This window comes from Salvia splendens, chromosome 4 (assembly GCF_004379255.2).
Source record: "Salvia splendens isolate huo1 chromosome 4, SspV2, whole genome shotgun sequence".
In the NCBI taxonomy this organism is placed as follows: domain Eukaryota; kingdom Viridiplantae; phylum Streptophyta; class Magnoliopsida; order Lamiales; family Lamiaceae; genus Salvia; species Salvia splendens.
The window spans coordinates 38,214,666-38,233,999 of NC_056035.1; the positions used below are offsets into that span (position 1 = coordinate 38,214,666).

The 19,334-nt window shown below is 34.4% G+C and overlaps 2 protein-coding genes across 2 annotated transcripts; both read right to left on the reverse strand.

Moving 5' to 3' along the window:
- Positions 1–3,921: 3,921 nt before the first annotated feature.
- On the reverse strand, positions 3,922–4,666 carry LOC121800179 (ethylene-responsive transcription factor ERF039-like). Its single transcript, XM_042199767.1, has one exon. It carries the CDS (start codon positions 4,583–4,585, stop codon positions 3,974–3,976), a length of 612 nt encoding a protein of 203 aa, XP_042055701.1. The 5' UTR covers positions 4,586–4,666; the 3' UTR covers positions 3,922–3,973.
- Positions 4,667–6,177: 1,511 nt separating this feature from the next.
- LOC121799893 (peroxisomal acyl-coenzyme A oxidase 1-like) lies at positions 6,178–14,557 on the reverse strand. The gene is made up of 14 exons (XM_042199407.1): positions 14,240–14,557; positions 13,497–13,605; positions 13,339–13,400; positions 12,982–13,191; positions 12,691–12,778; positions 12,452–12,614; positions 11,075–11,273; positions 9,798–9,995; positions 9,477–9,608; positions 9,182–9,302; positions 8,776–8,886; positions 7,566–7,635; positions 6,695–6,878; positions 6,178–6,603 (listed from the first exon to the last, which is right to left on the reverse strand). The coding sequence occupies exons 1-14, from the start codon at positions 14,375–14,377 to the stop codon at positions 6,394–6,396; spliced, it is 1,995 nt and encodes a 664-aa protein (XP_042055341.1). The 5' UTR covers positions 14,378–14,557; the 3' UTR covers positions 6,178–6,393.
- Positions 14,558–19,334: the final 4,777 nt, after the last annotated feature.

Below are 19,334 nucleotides of genomic sequence, written 5' to 3' on the forward strand. Positions count from 1 at the left end.
AGGATTCGAAATGTAGGCACCAAAATAACTCATCTCCGTATTGTTCTAGAAAATTGATAGCTTTAAAATTCTGGAAACTAAATACTACCTCCGTTCACGTTAGGAGTCACATTTAGTGTGCGCACAAGTTTTAAGAAATGTAAAAAATAAGTTAGTAGACTATGAGTCCCACTTTTATATATATATATATATATATATATATATATATATATATATATAGGGTTTTGATCCATGCAAAACCATTCTTAATACAAAAATGCAGAACCAAGCATACAAAAGTCATTTTTAGGTCATTGTAAGCTTATTTTTACGTCATTATAGTAAGGATGACATGAAATGATCTTAACATGACCTCAAACCCAAAGTTTATAATATGACCTAAAATTGCTTTACAATGACCCTCCGTGTTTTTGTTTAATTATTGACCATTGGATTGTCAAATCTCATGGTCAGGATTTGGTCTGGATTTTGTATTGAGATCAAGTTTTGTATTGATCATTTTCCTATATATATATATATATATATATATATATATATATATATATATATATATATATATAGAACCTACTTCTATAGGGTCATGATCTATGGCAAACACCTCTTAACCATATAACTAGAGAACAAATAATAGCCACAAGATCAAAAAAATCAAGGGCTAGTATTAATTTTTGAATTTAAGGAGAAATTAGTTCCCTCAATCACAAATTTACTCTATAATAACAAGGCAGGGGTATAATGGTCATTGCATATCCAAAAATAGGATACGTCGGCAAATTAGAATTCATCTCCTCTTCTTCTCTTCTCCATCCTCATCACCGCCTTGTACCTGCCGTTGTCGCAGCGGCGGCAGGAGATTCAACCTCATTGTGCGATTCAACCTTTTCTTATCTCTTCTGCAAAATTCGCGCGATTCAACCTTCTCGTCAATGTTGGTGTCGTCGTCGTCACGTTCTGCAGGAATCGGACGCTGAATTGGAGGAAAAATGCGTCGCTGATGGTGGAATTGGATGCTAGAGATGAGCGAATCCAGGTTTTGGAAAGGATTGTGGAGAAGTAGAATCGGAAGATTTGGCGGAGTAGGAAATGCAGATGTGCTTTGATGAGAAGGAGATGGTGATTAGGGAGATCGGCGGTGGAAGGAGGTGGATGATCACAACCATTGCCACTGCTGCTGCTGTCATATTCTACTTCCATGCTCACATAAATCATTGATTTTTGTTGATTAGAGTTTCAGTTTTGGATAATTGTTGCTAAATAATGCACTTAATTTGCTTCAATTTTGTGTTTGCTGCACTGGCATATATTTTTTATCACTACTATTATGAGAATTTGATTTCTTGAATCTTGATGGTGCTTGAGTTTGGAATTAGATCACTTCATATTTATGTGTTGTTCTTTGTGTTTTGTAAACAAGAGTGAAGTAAAATAAGAATAAGAGTGATGTAATTTGTAAACAAGAGTGAAGTAAAATCAGAATAATAGTGATGTGTTTTGTAAACAAGAGTGAAGTAAAATCAGAATAAGAGTGATGTGTTTTGTAAACAAGAGTGAAGTAAAATCACAATAAGAGTGACGTGTTTTGTAAACAAGAGTGAAGTAACTTAACAATAAGAGTGTTGTGTTTTGTAAACAAGAGTGAAGTAAAAGAGTGATTTGTTTTGTAAACAAGAGTGAAGTAAAATCGGAACAAGAGTGATGTGTTTTGTAAACAAGAGTGAAGTAAAATCAGAATAAGAGTGATGTGTTTTGTAAACAAGATTGAAGTGTTTTCTGAACAAGAGTGAAGTGTTTTGTGAACAAGAGTGAAGTAAAATCAGAATAAGAGTGATGTGTTTTGTGAACAAGAGTGAAGTAAAATCAGAATAAGAGTGATGTGTTTTGTAAACAAGAGTGGAGTAAAATCAGAATAAGAGTGATGTGTTTTGTGAACAAGAGTGAAGTGTTTTCTGAACAAGAGTGAAGTGTTTTGTGAACAAGAGTGAAGTAAAATCAGAATAAGAGTGATGTGTTTTGTGAACAAGAGTGAAGTAAAATCAGAATAAGAGTGATGTGTTTTGTGAACAAGAGTGAAGTGTTTTCTGAACAAGAGTGAAGTGTTTTGTGAACAAGAGTGAAGTGTTTTGTGAACAAGAGTGAAGTAAAATCAGAATAAGAGTGATGTGTTTTGTGAACAAGAGTGAAGTAAAATCAGAATAAGAGTGATGTGTTTTGTGAACAAGAGTGAAGTGTTTTCTGAACAAGAGTGAAGTGTTTTGTGAACAAGAGTGAAGTAAAATCAGAATAAGAGTGATGTGTTTTGTGAACAAGAGTGAAGTGTTTTCTGAACAAGAGTGAAGTAAAATCATAATAAGAGTGATGTGTTTTGTAAACAAGAGTGAAGTAAAATCAGAATAAGAGTGATGTGTTTTGTAAACAAGAGTGAAGTAAAATCTTATTATAAGAGTGATGTGTTTTGTAAACAAGAGTGAAGTAAAATCATAGCTACCAATCAGGGGAAAGTGGTGGTGAACAATGCCCTTTCAGGAACTTTCAGCCCTACCATTCAAGCCTTATGTATATTAGAATAATATGTATAAACTAATAAATTTTGGGTCGATTTCCTAAACAGATATTCAGGCTATGTAGTAAGAGCTTTCCTTCAACTTTACTGATACAACATAGTAAGGCATGTATCCACTTCATCCTGAAGCCGAAAGACTAACAATCAAATGCATAATACGAAAATAAGAAATTTCATTCTGCTATTTGCTGAAGAAGTTTCAACTCTCAACCTCTAACCATGGCTTCAGAAAACATGTCACACATAACAATAGCAATGAGTAAACTGAAATGGAATCGCCGCCATGACGGCGTCGGCGCATTCGACATTTCCAGATCCGTAGTCGCCGATCACGCGGGAGAAATTTCCGGACGGATCTTCGGAGCAGTGCGTGCACCACCAAAATCGGAGACTACGGTGGCGGAGGTGGCGGTGGCGCAGATAGAGGAGGAAGAAGATCCGGTGAAATTGGATGAATTTCTCAATTCCAGCTTATGAATTTCATAAAGTAATTTCCGAAAATGCCCTTGGTCTATTTTGTATTATTAAAATAAATAATATTTGTTCCATTTATTTGTGTGGCTGAGATTTGTTCTCTAGTTATACACTTAAGATTAGTTATATCTTGATCACTACCCTACTTCTATATATATATATATATATATATATATATATACTAATAGTTTTATAATAAAATGTGAGTGACATAAGTTGGTGGAATGTGAGGCCTGCCTACCATTTATGATAAAAAGTGAAATGTAACTCTTATTGTGGGACGAACCAAAATAGCAAAATTTGACTTTTATTGTGGAATAGGCCAAAATAATAAAATGTGACTGTTATTGTGGATGGATGATAGTATACCACTTCATACATCACCTAACACAATACTAAAAAGAACAAAAATCATAAATTAATTTTTGGACGAAAGGTATTCAATGATGGAGTACTACATTAGATAAAGCTAAGAGGAGATTGCTTTGTTTTTGTCCCTACCCTATCTCAGAATCTATTTGCTGAGCGTTTCATCATATTTTCCATGCAATGATGCATTGTTCTTGCACTACCCCACGTGCTACTATATTATACTACTACTACTAGTATAGATTAATTATTTTTAATATACATAAATCTTGTAATTTTTGAATTAATAGTAATTAGCTGCTGCGGCTAATAAATCCAAAGTTGGTGTATGGAGTAATTTTTTTGGTGACAGTGTTACTTAGAATGCATTAGTTAAATCATACTAGTATGTGTTATGTGTTGGAGCACAAAATGTCAATTGGTAGAGTATTAAACTATGAAACTCAATCTTGAGCTAAAAATATCTAAATTAAATGAAAATGACCAGCTAAAGAAAATGAGATATACAAAAGCAAACACATTTATTTAATTTTTGTTTTGGTTTACACTAATTATTATTAAATTAAAAATTCAAGTGAAGTCCCACGAGAAAATTCCTTCATGCAATAATTCACTACCGGCCGCCTCCACCCACGGCGCCGCCACAGCCACAGCCGAGTAGAGCCACCGATCACGATGATGGTGACCGTCGACGCCCATAAAAAGATCCGGCAAACCATTAAACGCATCATCCTCATCTAAAGAAGAAGAGGGAGAAGAAGAAGAAGACATGGGCGAGGGTTGATCCGTAGCGCCGCCGTCCTCAGCCGCCATCTCCGCCGCTTTGGCGGCTGCAGCCTGGACGTCTTTCGGGGACTTGGAGGCGGCGCGGGGCAGCTTCTCCGCCTGCTCTGGGAAGTTGAGGACGGCGGAGCGGCCTTTGATGGCAAGGGCGGCCGCGTCGTGGGCCCGCGCCGCCATTTCGGCGGTGGCGAAGGTCCCGAGCCATATTCTTGATTTCTTTCTTGGCTCTCGGATTTCCGACACCCATTTTCCCCAGCTCCGGCGCCGGACTCCGCGGTATGTCTTGCTTGAGCTGTGGATTGGTGTTGAACTGTGATTGGATGAATTTGTGGAGGGAGTGGCGGCGGTGGGGGTGGATTCATGCATAATATATTGGAAGATGATGACTTGTTGATCCATTCTTGATGGAGTGTTTGGGTTTGTGGTTTTATATATAGTGCTTGCTTGCACTAATTTGACTCATGCCCTAGTGTTTATTCATTTAGCATTATCTATTCTTTCTCTATTTGTATCAAGTTATCTATTTTATATAGATAAAGTTCGTGACATGTCGTACGATTCAAGATTCTCAAATATTACCATACTTATTTTACATATATAAATTATAAATCATCTATACGTATGATAAAAATGTAACTAAAAGGCAATCAAATGTGAAATACTATAAGATATTTTATCACAATTAAAAAAATACTATAAAAAACGTTGGAGGACACAAGTTTTAATAGACTATTGGGAGATGTACATATAATAGATGTAGTATATCATGTACTATTATTGCCTTAAATTAGTTTATAAATCAAATTGATAAGTTTATATGTGTATAGCATAACGAATAAAGGGATCGTGTCATGTGAGATATGAAGGAAATGATTTTTTAATAGTTCTTTACATCTCTAACTATTCTTTTTATTAAATAATTCCCATCTAAAGGGAAAACGTTGATGCGTGGAGTGGAAGTCATTGTGAAAATTACAAGAATGAAATTCAACATTAAAACGATGACGTGCAACATACAAATGCAGTTAGCAGAAACTAAACTAAAAAACCAGAGAGTGATCAATTCTTGAGAGAAAAAAGATATGAGGAATTGCCGGATAATGCCACTTTAATTTGACTAATTAAAATACAAAACCGAAAAAAGAAAAAGAAAAAGAGAAAGAGATACAAAAAAGGGTCAAAGAACCAACATATTTTTTTCTTTTATTTCTTCTTTAATTAAAGAATCAACCTATACGTATCATGGAAGGAATTGACGACAGTTTTCTAAAAGCCAGATATTCTAAATGCCATTTTTTTTGCAGCTTATCACATTCCACTCTTCGTTTTAATCAAAACAATTATCTCCTACATCGAAAAACACAAACTTATTCTCCCTTCATTACAATTACATAGACTTGTTTTTATTTGGATATTCCAAATATTCAGTTCTCCGACAAATTACTCACTTTTCCCATAAAATTATGAAGAAGTATTCGTACAATCATCTAGTGAATTGAGGGAGAATCTTGTTTCAGTGTTATTTATATTACTAACTCCGCAAAAATATGTTTTTATCATTTTGGGACATTCATCAATAAAAGATATACTTTACTTTTATCCATTTCTAATAAAGAGAGTTTATATTCCACTAACTCATTACACTGTCAATATTCTAATACTATTAACTTTTATCCATATTGAGGAAGTATTAGTGACGGGTTATTGTTGTGGAAAGTGATTGTAAATGAATTGTGATAATGTTAAAAAAAATGTCCATGTTTATACGAAAGTGACAAAAAAAAAGAGAAATTGCGTGTTTTCCCAAGATTGGAAGAGTAAAGTACTTTTTTTTTATTGAGTCATTTACCAACAAACTCCTATTTATTTCTTTACTCTTTAATACTAGTAATTAATTATCAAAATGGATATTAGCATAGCAATCTATTGTATAATCTCAGTTAGCCTATATATTTATCAACATAACTCATCACCTAAAATAAGAGGCCAAATTCCAAAAGGTTAAACTTTAACAATTAAGCCAAACGCTGATACACTTCACCAAGAAAGTATTTCTGCTCAGTTGCACAATAACTAGAGAAGATTCTCCCATACACATTCAAGTTAACAATAATACATATGCGAATTCATAGACTAATAAAACACAGTTAAATTATTGGTGGCCGTTGTTCAACGCTCTTATTCCAAATGTATCCACCATAGATTTTCTACAGCTTAGCGCTATGGAGTTGTTGCTTGAGCAATGGCTTCAAGTACTCATGGTAGCCATCAGGTACAACCGTATCATTCAAAGGATCCTTCTTTGCAGCTTCGTACAGTTTAGGATAAACATTTCCATCGTAGCAGCCCAGAATAGAACCTAGGAAGTGGTCTGTGTAATTGAATGAATCAACCAGAGCAATGGCATTTGGACGAACCTACACAAATTCAGGAAGTCGAACAGATTTGAGATGAATCAGTTTTCTGGTGCAAGATTTGTAAGAAAAAGGGTGAGTGTAGATCACGAACCTTGGAATACAATGCCCTGAGCTGATCGCTAGCAAGTGCCGCCTGCTTAGGGGTGATATAGCTGGTGGCGAGGAATTCGCCTTGGTGCTTGTGGAGTAGGGAGAGGTAGTATATGCCGCATACTGCTTGTAATAGCTGCTTCACCCCTTTACCAGGGATATCTTGTTGCAGTTTGTCAAGAAACCTACAAGAAAGGGGATAAGTTTTCCCATGAAGTTACTAAAAGAAGCCACTGAAGCTGCTGAGACACTAGAACATGCACAACATTTCAACTAACCGAGATCCCAATCATAGAAAAGAGAGAGCTAAAATGAGCATGGATTTAAGAGTCCGTGCAAACACCAATAAATTAGGGTGGAAATGAAATCTACTGGAAATTATCATTAAAAAGACACCATCAACTGAAGGGCTACAACAGAACATTTCAGATGTAAGCATGTGTGTGTCCTATGCAGGGTGCTGCAGAGCATAAGGTGTGTGAGTGCTAATAATAAGGCCATGGCATGAAATGGGACAAAGAAGAGGGGTATGCAGGAATTGTTATAACTGGAAGGTGTCTTTTTGCGCTGGTAAGAAGAGACTTTGTTTCCTGTAAAAACTAGAATAATTGGTTGAAGGTCGAAAACATTATTGAAAGAATCTACCACTTATTACTCAGACATCTGAGAACTTTAGTTGCTAGAGAGACAAAACTGAAATAGACACAGTAGTTAGCCAGTGCCCAAAACAATCCTGTCTTCAGAAATCCAACTGTGACTAGATGACTACTAGAAGAAAAATTAAGCAAACTCCAAGAATTTATCAAACTCGAGCACTGGGCTTCATCAGCAACAAATCTAGTAAAGTATAAATAACAAAAGAAAAGGCTTACTTGGAGACAACAATTAATTGGCAGTGAGCCACTGCTGCCTCAACTAAATCAGCTGATAGCTCAGCAAACCCTAAAATCAAAAGAAAAAGTAACTTGTCAAACCCATCTTACACTAATAGCTTTAAGGAGAGTTTACACATGAAGAAAAAAGAGATATTATATTCAACTGTAGACTAATTAGGAGGTAAAATAAGACCAGTTGAGCCATGTGCCTAACCTACTAACGATTACTAGGGCTCAGGACATCAAGTAACGGATTACTAATTTACTAATGCTGGAATCATTATTATGTCAACCTAATATCATTCTGTTCAAGTCCACATCAACCTGCTACGGTAAATGGTTAAACAGACCTTAACTTGTTAAGTAGTACCACAACATGAGTACGGACAAAAATCTGAAAATGACACATTAACTGCCCAATCACACCCAAGAATTGTACAGCCATTACAGTCAATCATAATATCTTCCTAATGTTACACACATTTCTGGATGCAGTCAATTGAGGAAGACGGAAATAGGTTGGAAAACTCGCGCACAAATGTAAAGTGGGAAACTTCTCCACACAATTTCAAGCCGCCTCCAACAAGAATATCAAGAAATATGGGAACGCTGTGGTTTCTTATTATGTCAATCATGTTGTACCATGTAAACAAGAAAAAAAATCCAGGATTAATATTAGTGCAAAGCCTTATAGTACTGCAATATGTGGATTCTTTTTAGCAATAGCTTACTAGTCTAGTTGCATCTAACTGCATCTGATTATTCACATTTACATTACTATAGTAGAATTTCAATATGGCACTGATACCGTTCATCATTTAGATGTGGTTATCTTTTACTTCTTTAAATTATGTATTTATGTTAGGGATGGATGGAATAGTAATGGGTTAGGCTTTTCTGTGGGCTTCAAGCTATTTCTTGGGCCTCGGGTTTATGTAGCTCTTTAAATAGTTATTACTATTAGTGAGTTAGGCTCAGATTATCGTTGTAGTATTGTTCTGGAGTCTGGACGGCTTCTGATGTAGGCCGCGGAAGAGGAGGGTTACTCTCTGTTTTTTCCTTGTTCGGTACTTATTTCAATTTATTTGATTCAGCTCTCGTGCACATTGTTTATCTCAATCCCTTCACTCTATCAGGCACTATTCACAGTTTACCCTACTGACCAAGAATACATTAAATGACTCAAGTTAAAATTAAAATTCAGTACCTTCTTCAGGATTGGAAAACTTGCTTAGATTTTGAGCGCAGGAGACAGACATTCTAGCAGCTCTTGCCTCAAAAGCTTCCAACACTTGACTAGGATTTAACCAATCCTCAGCTGCACAGCAGACATGGAAGACCAAATCAATAAACTGAATCTTCCCAGGCGACAAAGATCATACTGGTCATAGTGACAAGTTTGAGCCATAAGTAACTTCCAATAACAAAGTTGAGGAATGACAAACATTCATTTTAGAAATAATACACACTTCGATGAAATCTTGTTGAACTAGATCGAAGTTTAACCTGATGGACGTTAGTGATATTCCATAATTCATTGTACAAATCTTTTCACCAGGAAAGAAAACGGAAAAAGAAATAAAGAAAGAGGGTGGAGGAAGTAAACCAGATACCTCTTTGGACACTGCAGCGGGATTTTAATAGATGTTCAACCCTTCCCATATAAGCAATAGTACCAACTGGCTGTTTGCCACTTCCAATTTGGGATACAGTCTTCATGAGAAACCTAGCAACCTGCAGCAGATATACAGATTACAGTCTAATAAGTTGAAACTTATCATATAGGTAAACTATATACTCAACAGAGTACCTAATATTAAATGTGTGACTTTGGAATTCAAACTTAGTACACGTAAATGTTGTATCATTAAACAGCTTGACAAGTCTAGCATACAAATCGGGGACTACCTGTAGAAGTAAAACAATATTGTCTCCTTCATATGTACAAGCTGGAACATAAACTGCAAATAACTCAGGAAGCCCACTGGTACAGAGGTAACCATGGCCTCCACATAATTTCCGACATTCCTCAATTCCATCCTGAGAGAGATTAGAAGAATCTTTAAAGAGGACTAACAAAGGAAAGGAAAATGTTATTAAATCAGCTGCAACTAGGTCATTGTTTTTATTACTGAAACATTTATAGACCATGTCATACAATTACGTACAAGCCTAAATCCATAATGGAAGACTTAGCATGATGGAAACCATATCTTAATTAATACTTACAGCAGTGGCAGTAGTAGTCAAGGACTTCAATCCTGCAGTGCATGCATGAGCCTCAGGCAATGTTGAGAAATCATTGACTGCAAGTCTTTGAGTGACATCCGTGTACAGCCATTTGAGCCATTCACCAACAAATCTAAAGGCATAAGCAGAAGCCAGTAGAGGAAATAGTCTGTTTTGCTGAGTTTTGTAGTCAATCACCTGTATCAAGCCGGTGTAAGACTTCCTATAATGTGCACTCTAAGCATAAGGATAAGATTATATGTGCCTAAAAAAAGTTACAACAATTCATCAAGATCTGATAAAGGACCAGCCAATTACGTCTTTTGTGGATAACCTAATCAGCAAAAAGAATTCAGCAACAAGCATACAGCTACCTCGTAGGAATCAGCATGTAAACACAGCTGACTGCTGATTGGGTGAGTCATTTTAATACTTAGGGTGCTATTCAACTTTAACCAAGTTGCCTCTTTTATATATTTGAGGGTGAGCTAGTCATGTGGAGTATTATTCAAATATCATGAAAGTTATTAGATGGGCTAAAAAGTGGAAAAATGCTGGTCAGGAATTTCTATAACTTTCTCACTCTCTTTTGGTTTAAAATGTCAGTTAATTATTTTCTGATGTTAATTTCTCGCTTCTTAAATCTTAATAGGATGAAAGATTGATTTCTAGACAAACTATAACAAGGAGTAAATTATTATCGGAAGGTAACAACCAACAAGCTTATTAAATTGGACATGTATTGGGATATATGACTAATAAACAGGCCAAAGGGTTTGAGAATCAATAGACCAATTCTATTGAATTATTCAAATAATAATACTCCCCCCGTCCCCAAAGAGTATGAACTTTGGGTTCGGCACGGGTTTTAATGCAGTATTGGTAAAGTAAGAGAGAGATAGATAGAGAAATATTTTTAAGTATTGTTAGTGGAGAATAGGTCCCACCTCATTAGAGAGAAGAGAGTTTCCATAATTGAAAGTTCATACTCTTTGGGGACGGATGAAAAAGGAAATAGTACATACTCTTCACGAACGGAGGGAGTAGAGGTTTAAGACAAAAATGGAGACCAACAAGGGCAGCAGTTAAAAAATGATAGTTCTATAATTTTGAGGAAGGAAAGAAGTTAACTTTCCACATCACCCTCCCCCCGGTTTGCTTCATTCTTAGACACAACAATCAAAATGATAGTTCTATAATTCTATTTTAGATCAGAAGAAATTGTATGGCATCCAAAATTGAACTAGACAATGCTGAGGAAAACAACTATAGTTTACCTGAGTCTCGGGACCACCATTCTGTGATCCAAACTGTCTACGGACCGCACTATACCTAGTAGCAATACAAACAGCTTTTGATAAAGCACAAGAAGCATCTGCCACAATCTTCTGGCGAACATATACCATAGTTCCATAAACTAACTGCCGTGGTACATCGGATTGCTTATATTTTCCTTCTCTAGTCACCTGTGATACCCTGAGATCCAAAGGAACTTCTAATGACATTGCCAAAAATCATACTTCTTGATTTTGTGACTGACATCTTAAAAATTAACAAAATAATGTACAGTTATTTTACAATGCAAAAAAAGGAAGGTAACTGGAAAACATGCCCTTGTACTTTGTGTTGTAGCTATTTTCAGTTCATCACAAAAGCATGTTAATAAATGCACCCCAAATTATGGTTATATGTCCTCAGATTTTCTTGTCTTTATTGATCACTAAGTACAAAAGTTAAGGGTATTTTGGTAGTTTCAACTTTCTCAAGTCACAAAATTACTCTTCATGTGTCCCAAATGAAAATTTCATTTAATAAAATAGGTTTTTTTCCGGAAATAAAAAAAGTTAGCATAATTTGGAGCTACTTCAACAACTAACTCTAAGATCCATAAAGTGCATATTTTAACTCCCTTACGAATCTTCGAGCCAAATTGCTAACTGAAACAAATGAGAGCATCATGTCTTGATTTAATGTAAACTGCTAAAATATACAATGTTCAAACTTTATCTTCTAGTATTTTGTTACATGAGAACACCAGGGGTATGCTACAATCTTGCGATAGAAAAAACTTTCTAAAATGAGGAGAAAAAAGGAGATATTTTTTTCAGTGTAGATAAGAAACGGAGGATAATAGGAAATAAAATAGAGGAAGAAAAGAAGGAACAAGGTAAAGGAAGAGAAAGGAAAAAGGTAAATATTGACAAGGCAATTCAACCTATCCATGTGACTTGGTTCTCAAGTAGAATAAAATGCATGATCTTCGGCAGTCTTATCTTTTTCTTTTCTTTTTTTATCTTTTCTTGTTTTACTTACTCTCATCCTGCTAAATTGTTACTACTCCTCGACTACTACAAAGTGGAGTTGCTCCACCCTCAAGCTAATTTTTACCAATTTAATTGTCCATGCAAAGAACTGTAACTGTAAAGACAGTTAGGACTCCCGGAGTTTGCTTGGATAATCTTAAATTGCTTACTTTCATTAAATAGGGATGGATTCTTTAATCCCATAGATAAAACAAAATGGCCTTTGTAGATTGCATGATTAGCACCACTAACTAGAAGGTCCGCAACTGAATGTGAGTTTGAGTTAATTTTAATACTTATGCACTGGATAGTCAATGAGAAACGGCAAAGTAAGATTGGATCACATCATACCTCATCATCATCTGATCTCTTGGAATACGAACATGATCTAATGTCAGCACACCATTGTCCATGGTATTGTAAGCTCCATTTCCAAATTTCATTCCAATATCACCAACGGTGATTCCTGGAAGTGGTTTATGGTCCTCCATGCTCCGTAGTTGGACAATAAAACCTAAATGTACATCATGCTGTCATTGGTGATACTTTTACATCAATACGAACCAACACAAGGGATAACTTGTACATACCGTGGACACCGTGATCTTTACCATCTGTAATGAGACGAGCATATACTACAGCATGTGTAGATACTTTACCCAGCCCTCCAGGCCACCACTGTTTATGAAACAATCAGACATTAGGATCTAGATTGGAGGTCTGTTTCAAATTAAGGACATTATAGAAGAGATCAACAAAGAAACTGAGAGTGACTGTGCATAGAACTTCCACTGTGTGATAACACTGCAAGTTCACAGAAACAAAACAACATATCTCTTTATTCAGTAAAAAGATACACAGATCCCTTTCATGTAACTCACTTTACTTGAAGTCAATGTAGGACTATGGATCACAAATTCATCAGTTTGAGGATCAAATGTAGCAGTAGTTTCAAGGCCTTGCACATTGGAGCCATGACCAAGTTCAGTTTGGGCATAGCAGCCAATTATTTGCATCTTATACGCCAATGGCAGCCACTTGCTCTGCTGTTCATCAGTGCATTGCCCTTTTAAAGCTGGTACAAACATTCCCTGGAGATAATAACAGAGCAAATTACAATAACTGATTATTTTGCATGTATAGGTGTTGCTTGATTTTTATCAAAAGCTTATAAAAAAAGTAAAATATCAAAAGATAACAATATCCAACAGAAATGAAAATAAGAAGTAGGAAGCTACCCAATGAAGATCAGTATAAGCTGGTTCATCCACGAAAAACCTTAGCTTAGATGCCTCTTCTTCTGCAACAACAAACACCAGAATGACATGATTATTTATCTACTCCTAATGGGTAACAAAAATCAGTTAAAACAACTTTGGTAAGAGAAAAAAGCAACCTGATAGGCGAAGTTCAGTAATAAGCTTCCATGCATAAGCTGCCTTCCTAAGTGTATTTTTAAACAATTCCTTTCTTGGCAGCATAGGCCTGTCGTCCTTTCGAAATGCCTAAAACCAACCACGATATAACTTGATTAACTTTCATCCAGTCAAAGAAGCACGACAAAAATTGTCAATGCGTAAGAATGGCCTTTAATCCATTCTCATTATAAAAAAAAGTTCCATCCACCACATCAAATAATTTTCAAATTAAATCGTCCACTTTCCGGAACAGGCATATACATGAAATGTTTTTTAAGTTTCTTTGTGGAGGAATCATGGAAATCATAATTAACCATAGAATTAGCTTGTCACTTGGTATTTTTCCCTCTCATATATTTACAGTTAAGCACAAATTCCCCTCCAAAGTTAATTTATCTTTATTTCTGTGAATATCTTTCCATGGAAAGGCACTTCTATTTGCAGTGATTGAAAAGCTCATACATAAGATTAATAATATGTTATCCCGCTCCGAATAATAATATTCAGTTCAACTTTCTCTTTTCCCCAAACTAAAAAGGCAACTGCAAAATAAAGTTTGGAACAGCAAGCTTTCACTCATCAATTTCCGTACAGCAAATTAGGATCACATCAACAATCACCGTCTAAACTCCATCAAGTTCTTCTCACAACCCCAAATTCAACTACCGACCAAATCAGCTATAGAGAGAGAGAGAGAGAGAGAGAGAGAGAGAGAGTATACCGGATCATTCGCCACAAGCTTGGAAATTCGATCGGCAACTTCGAAAGTGTGACGAGAACCAGCCCACACAATTTTCATGGAGTCCACATCGAACTCCGCCTTGTTCCTCTCATCAGCTAGATAGTCCACTCCCGCCATTTGCGTTCAGATCAGCAGCGAAATTAGTGATATTGCTATAAAATTAACAAACAAATTAGATCAAATCTTCTGAGAAATCGGTGTTTATATCAATATTTTGGGGATAAGAAGAGAGGTGAGGATTTGGCAGTCGTATCTACCAATGTCGGCATTTATAGGAGTGGTATATTCTGATAAATGGAAAAAACATTTAACACCCAACACCGGCCTCGAAGATTTGTTAGTATTTTCAACACATTTTTTTATTTTTCATAACAACCGTCTCGATATGTACTTCTACCAAATTATAATAGTTGGAAAATTAAAGTAAAATGCTACGACTACTTTTTTTATTTAACATTCATTTTAAATAATTTATTTAACATTCCGATAACTACAGTTGCATCTGAATCTGTGTTTAGTGTTGGTGGAAGAGTTCTTGATCAATACCGTAGTTCACTCAAGTCGGACACAGTACAGGCGATTATATGCACCCGAGATTGATTGTTTGGAAAAAAAGGTATTGGTTATTTGTTTAGTTCATTCTAAACTTATTATTAAAATCAGTTCATTAATTCTATTTTTTTTTTCTTTCGAAGTCATCAACAATGAAATACCAACAAATGACTTAGCCGAAGACTTTTTAAATGTCGATGACGAAGCTCAAACTGGAAGTTCAACAGCCTCCACATCCACCACTTTTGCTACTTCTTCAAAGCTTCATTGGTTAGACTTCATACTTGCTTAATTGCTTAATTTGTACAATATACAATACATCAATTTAATTGTTCCTTCCTTAAATTATGTTTTTGCAGATAGGAAGATCCTGATGGAGTTTGTTGCTTGCTGCATTGACCATGAATTTGGAAGAAAGAATGAAGTATTTTTTGTTGAATTTTGTGGGATTTTTGTTGGATTTTGTTACTAAGAAATTATTGATGTTTTTATGTTTGGATTAGTTTTTATAATCAGCAGTTGGATGTTTTTGGATGTTTTTAAGGTCGTGTTGTTATCGTGTCGTTATCGTGTCATCTCATGTACGTGTTGTTATCGTGTCGTGTTGACCCGAAATGATTCGTGTCGTTAATGGGTTCGTGTCGTGTTCGTGTCGTGTTCGTGTCTGAGGGTTTCGTGTCGTGTTCGTGTTCGTGTTTGAGGTTTTCTTAACGGGTCGTGTTCGTGTTTGTTGTTATCGTGTTCGTGTCGTTATCGTGTCGACACGATAACGACCCGACACGCACGATTTGCCACCCCTGGGTTTGGTTACTCTAAAATTAGGGGTTGTCTTTAAATTTAATTTTATACTAATAAATACTGATTGGAGTTATTGTATAACAGTAAGAAGTCGAGCATTTAGTTATAAAATTAACAAAATATACGTCAGTAGTGGAGAAAATATTGCATTGCACAATCATATAAAAATTTGGGGTTGTTTAGCTAAGCTTATTTAAAAGAATTTATAAATAAGCTTCTAAGATGTTTCAATGGCTTTTATGTAATGTACTACTGAGACCTTATTAAATTGTGAAATTGTTAATAAGAATGAATTATAAATCAAAGAAAAAACCATACTATGTGTGTGTGAGAGAGAAAGAGAGATGTATATGTTGAAAATAATACTTTAAGAAAGTTATTTTGTAGTACTCCACTAGTATAAAATTGTGTTTATATGGTTATATAAAAATAAATAGGGATTTAAAAGTAGTTCAATAGATGTACCAGTACTACCATATTATATTGGTATGATTGAGACGTAGTCAGGGGCGGACACACACCCTTACCCAAAATGAGTTTTCTTATCTTTTTTATTTTTATTTTTTTTGAAATTTTTTAAAAAGTGTCTTAAGCCCTTATTATATAAACGTTATTGAAGACAAAATTATTGAAAATTGAATGATTAAAGGGCTGAACTTAATCTGAAAAAAAAAATTGCCGAGCAAAATTAACAACAATGGAAGTTGTCGTGTCCGGAAGAAGAAGAGTACCTAACAAAATATGATTAATATAATATTATTATATTGTGAAAATCCTTCGGAGATAGCGCCGCATTATTTTGCTTCAAATAAAGCTGCTACTATTACTTGTTGTAAATAGTGCTTAGCAGTAGTATAATTTTTCAAAAGTATAACTTCTTTGTATAAATTATAAGTGTAATTAAAAAATCCATATAAATTATGTAAGTAAAATTTATAATTCATCACTTAATTTTTAATATAATATAATATAATATATTGTATTTGTTCCAACTAAAATGATATAGTATTATTTTTATTTGACTAATATCATACTTTTTTATTGTACTTTATTTTTCAACCTATTTTTTTCTTACTCCTATTTTATTTTTTCTCTTTATTTAACAACTAAACAATAGTACTTCCTGAAATGTCGTGTCTAAAAGGGGCGGACGGAGTTCAAGTAAAGAAAGCCCTTACTGGAAAAAAATTCTGCGTCCACCCATGAATGCAGTTGTTGCCGTGTGAACTGTGAACCAATTATATAAGGATAAAGATTTAGGATATCGATGTGGGTAGGGGCTGGACCAATCAATATTTAGGATTGTAATACACATATTTTTCCTAGTAGCTAAAATATTTTATTCAATAGCCCAAATTCTTTTTACGTTTGAAAGATTCAATTACGTGATCATTATGAAAGATGCAAATGGAACCAACACTGAATGTTATTTATCTTAGGCCAACGTGAATAGTAACAGCCCAAAACCTTTTCTCCTTTTTATTATCAAAAGCCCAAACATTAAATTAGTTGGCTCAATAGTGCCGTGAAAAGAATCAATCTAAGGATGAAAATACAAGGAAAATATCAGAATTTCCTAATTAAGATCACTTAGTATGCGTGCATTGTTTTAAATTAATTTATTTTTCTTAAAGTCTAATTTAGCGTTATGTTCTTTTAAAAAGATATTGATTTTTGCACACTATTTGAGAACGAAACGGAAAGACAAGTTGAGAATTTAAGCGAACGGGATTGGCTTTCTTTTTAAATACAAAAACTATGTCCTAAGTATGTTTTGATGTGAAATATGAACGTGGAGTATGTTTGTCATGACATGTTTTTGTTTGATGGAACTTATTTGAAGTGGCTTTGTCATGTATATTTAATCGGATTCGGGTTTCAGTAGGACTGCAAACCCTACTTGGACTAGGGTCATTGATCAAATTAAAATTCATCGCTACCTTTTATGTATTTAACTTTCACTTTAATAATAAGTTATCACTTATCAGGGTTTTCTCTTTATATTTAATTTTATAATAAATACTGATTGGAGTTATTGTATAACACTAAGAAGTTGAGCACTTCGTTATAAATTTCACAAAATACACGACAGTAGTAGGCACTGCACCATCATATATTAATTTTGGGGTTGTTTAGCTAAGCTTGTTTGAAAGCATTTATAAATAAGCTTTTAAGATGTTTCAGTGGCTTGTAAATGTTGTTTCAATGGCTTATAAATGTAATGTACCAAAAGCTAATTATTAAATTATGAAAGTGTTTATATAGTCCTGCTTTTAAGCTAGAGGATGAATTGTAATACTATAAAATCATTGTTTACATGGTAAGGTTTATAAAAAAAAGGGATTTGAAATTTGTTCAAAAGTTGTACTACCATATCAATTAATTATTACTCTCGTCTCAATTCAAATGATTGATGTATCTCCCTTACTTTACTTTAACTATTTATTACTATTATTTTTCTCAGACATATGATAATAAACAGTCAATCACTTAAAATGGAACAAGGAACAAAGGGAATAAAGTTTGTATATTGGTATAAGCTAGTAAAGATGGATCCATATTTATTGCGTGGACCATCAGTTTAATGAAATTAATTGATTGCTTGAATTTTATTAGACCGAATAAAGGTTGTACACAATTCAACCACATCTATGACTACTTACGTAGAAAATTGGACGGAATCATACTCTTATATCAACCACATCTTATGTAGAAAATTGGTCGGAATCACACTTTTATATTTCTTGCCTTTGATTTTTTTGTACTAATTTATTACTCCCACTCCCACAATAAGCGACATTTTTTTTCATACGTGTTTTTTAAAATGTTAATAAATAATTAAAGTGAAGAGTATGCAAAATAAGAAAGGGAATAACGTAAAAGACGAAAAAGAAATGTATGTCACTTGCGCAAGGACGAAAGAAGTAGTACTAATTATCATTACAAGAATCGATGGATAAGGTTATAATTAATGCGTGTTTCTCTTTTATTTATCGATTTTGTTTGGATATAATACTTAATTCATTATTGTTTTACGTTTTACATTTTTTTTAATTTCTAACTGAGGTTTTTTTTGCTTGAACATTTCATTTTACATTAGAAAACTGACTTTTTTTTGCTTGAACACACCGAATTTGTATTTGGTGGAATCCGATTAATCCTGTTCGATCGGATTTGTGGGTTAAGATCAAAAGTCTCCCAGCGAATGGTGGAGTCTGAATCCATAACCTTAAGATCACCACAACTCTGAAAAATAGTCTATAACATTTTTTTGTTATTGTGTGGTCCATACACTTCTAAATTTCATATCAGATGTATTTATGAAAGGATTCATCTAAACTATCTTCGTTGATAAGTATTAACCATCATCTAAACTTTTAACAATAACGTTTTCATTATAAAGTACGGAGTAATACATACAAGGGTGAAGAGACCATTGCTAACACTTCCTCTAGTCTGAAATTACGATATCATCTATCCTCTTCCTCTATGTAGGGTATTAAAGTATTAATAGCAAGTTAGTATAAGAAATTGGAAGTTTACTTCACATAAAGTATATAGGCACTTCGTTGCCCATATTTAAAAATTGATCACATTTTCAGTTGTTATCAACTCTGTCTTGCCCATTTGATCCATAAACCCTTGAAGATATAATTGGTATAAATTTATTAATATTTTCAAAATTACAAATTTAAGATTTAAAGTTCATATGTACTACTTTTTA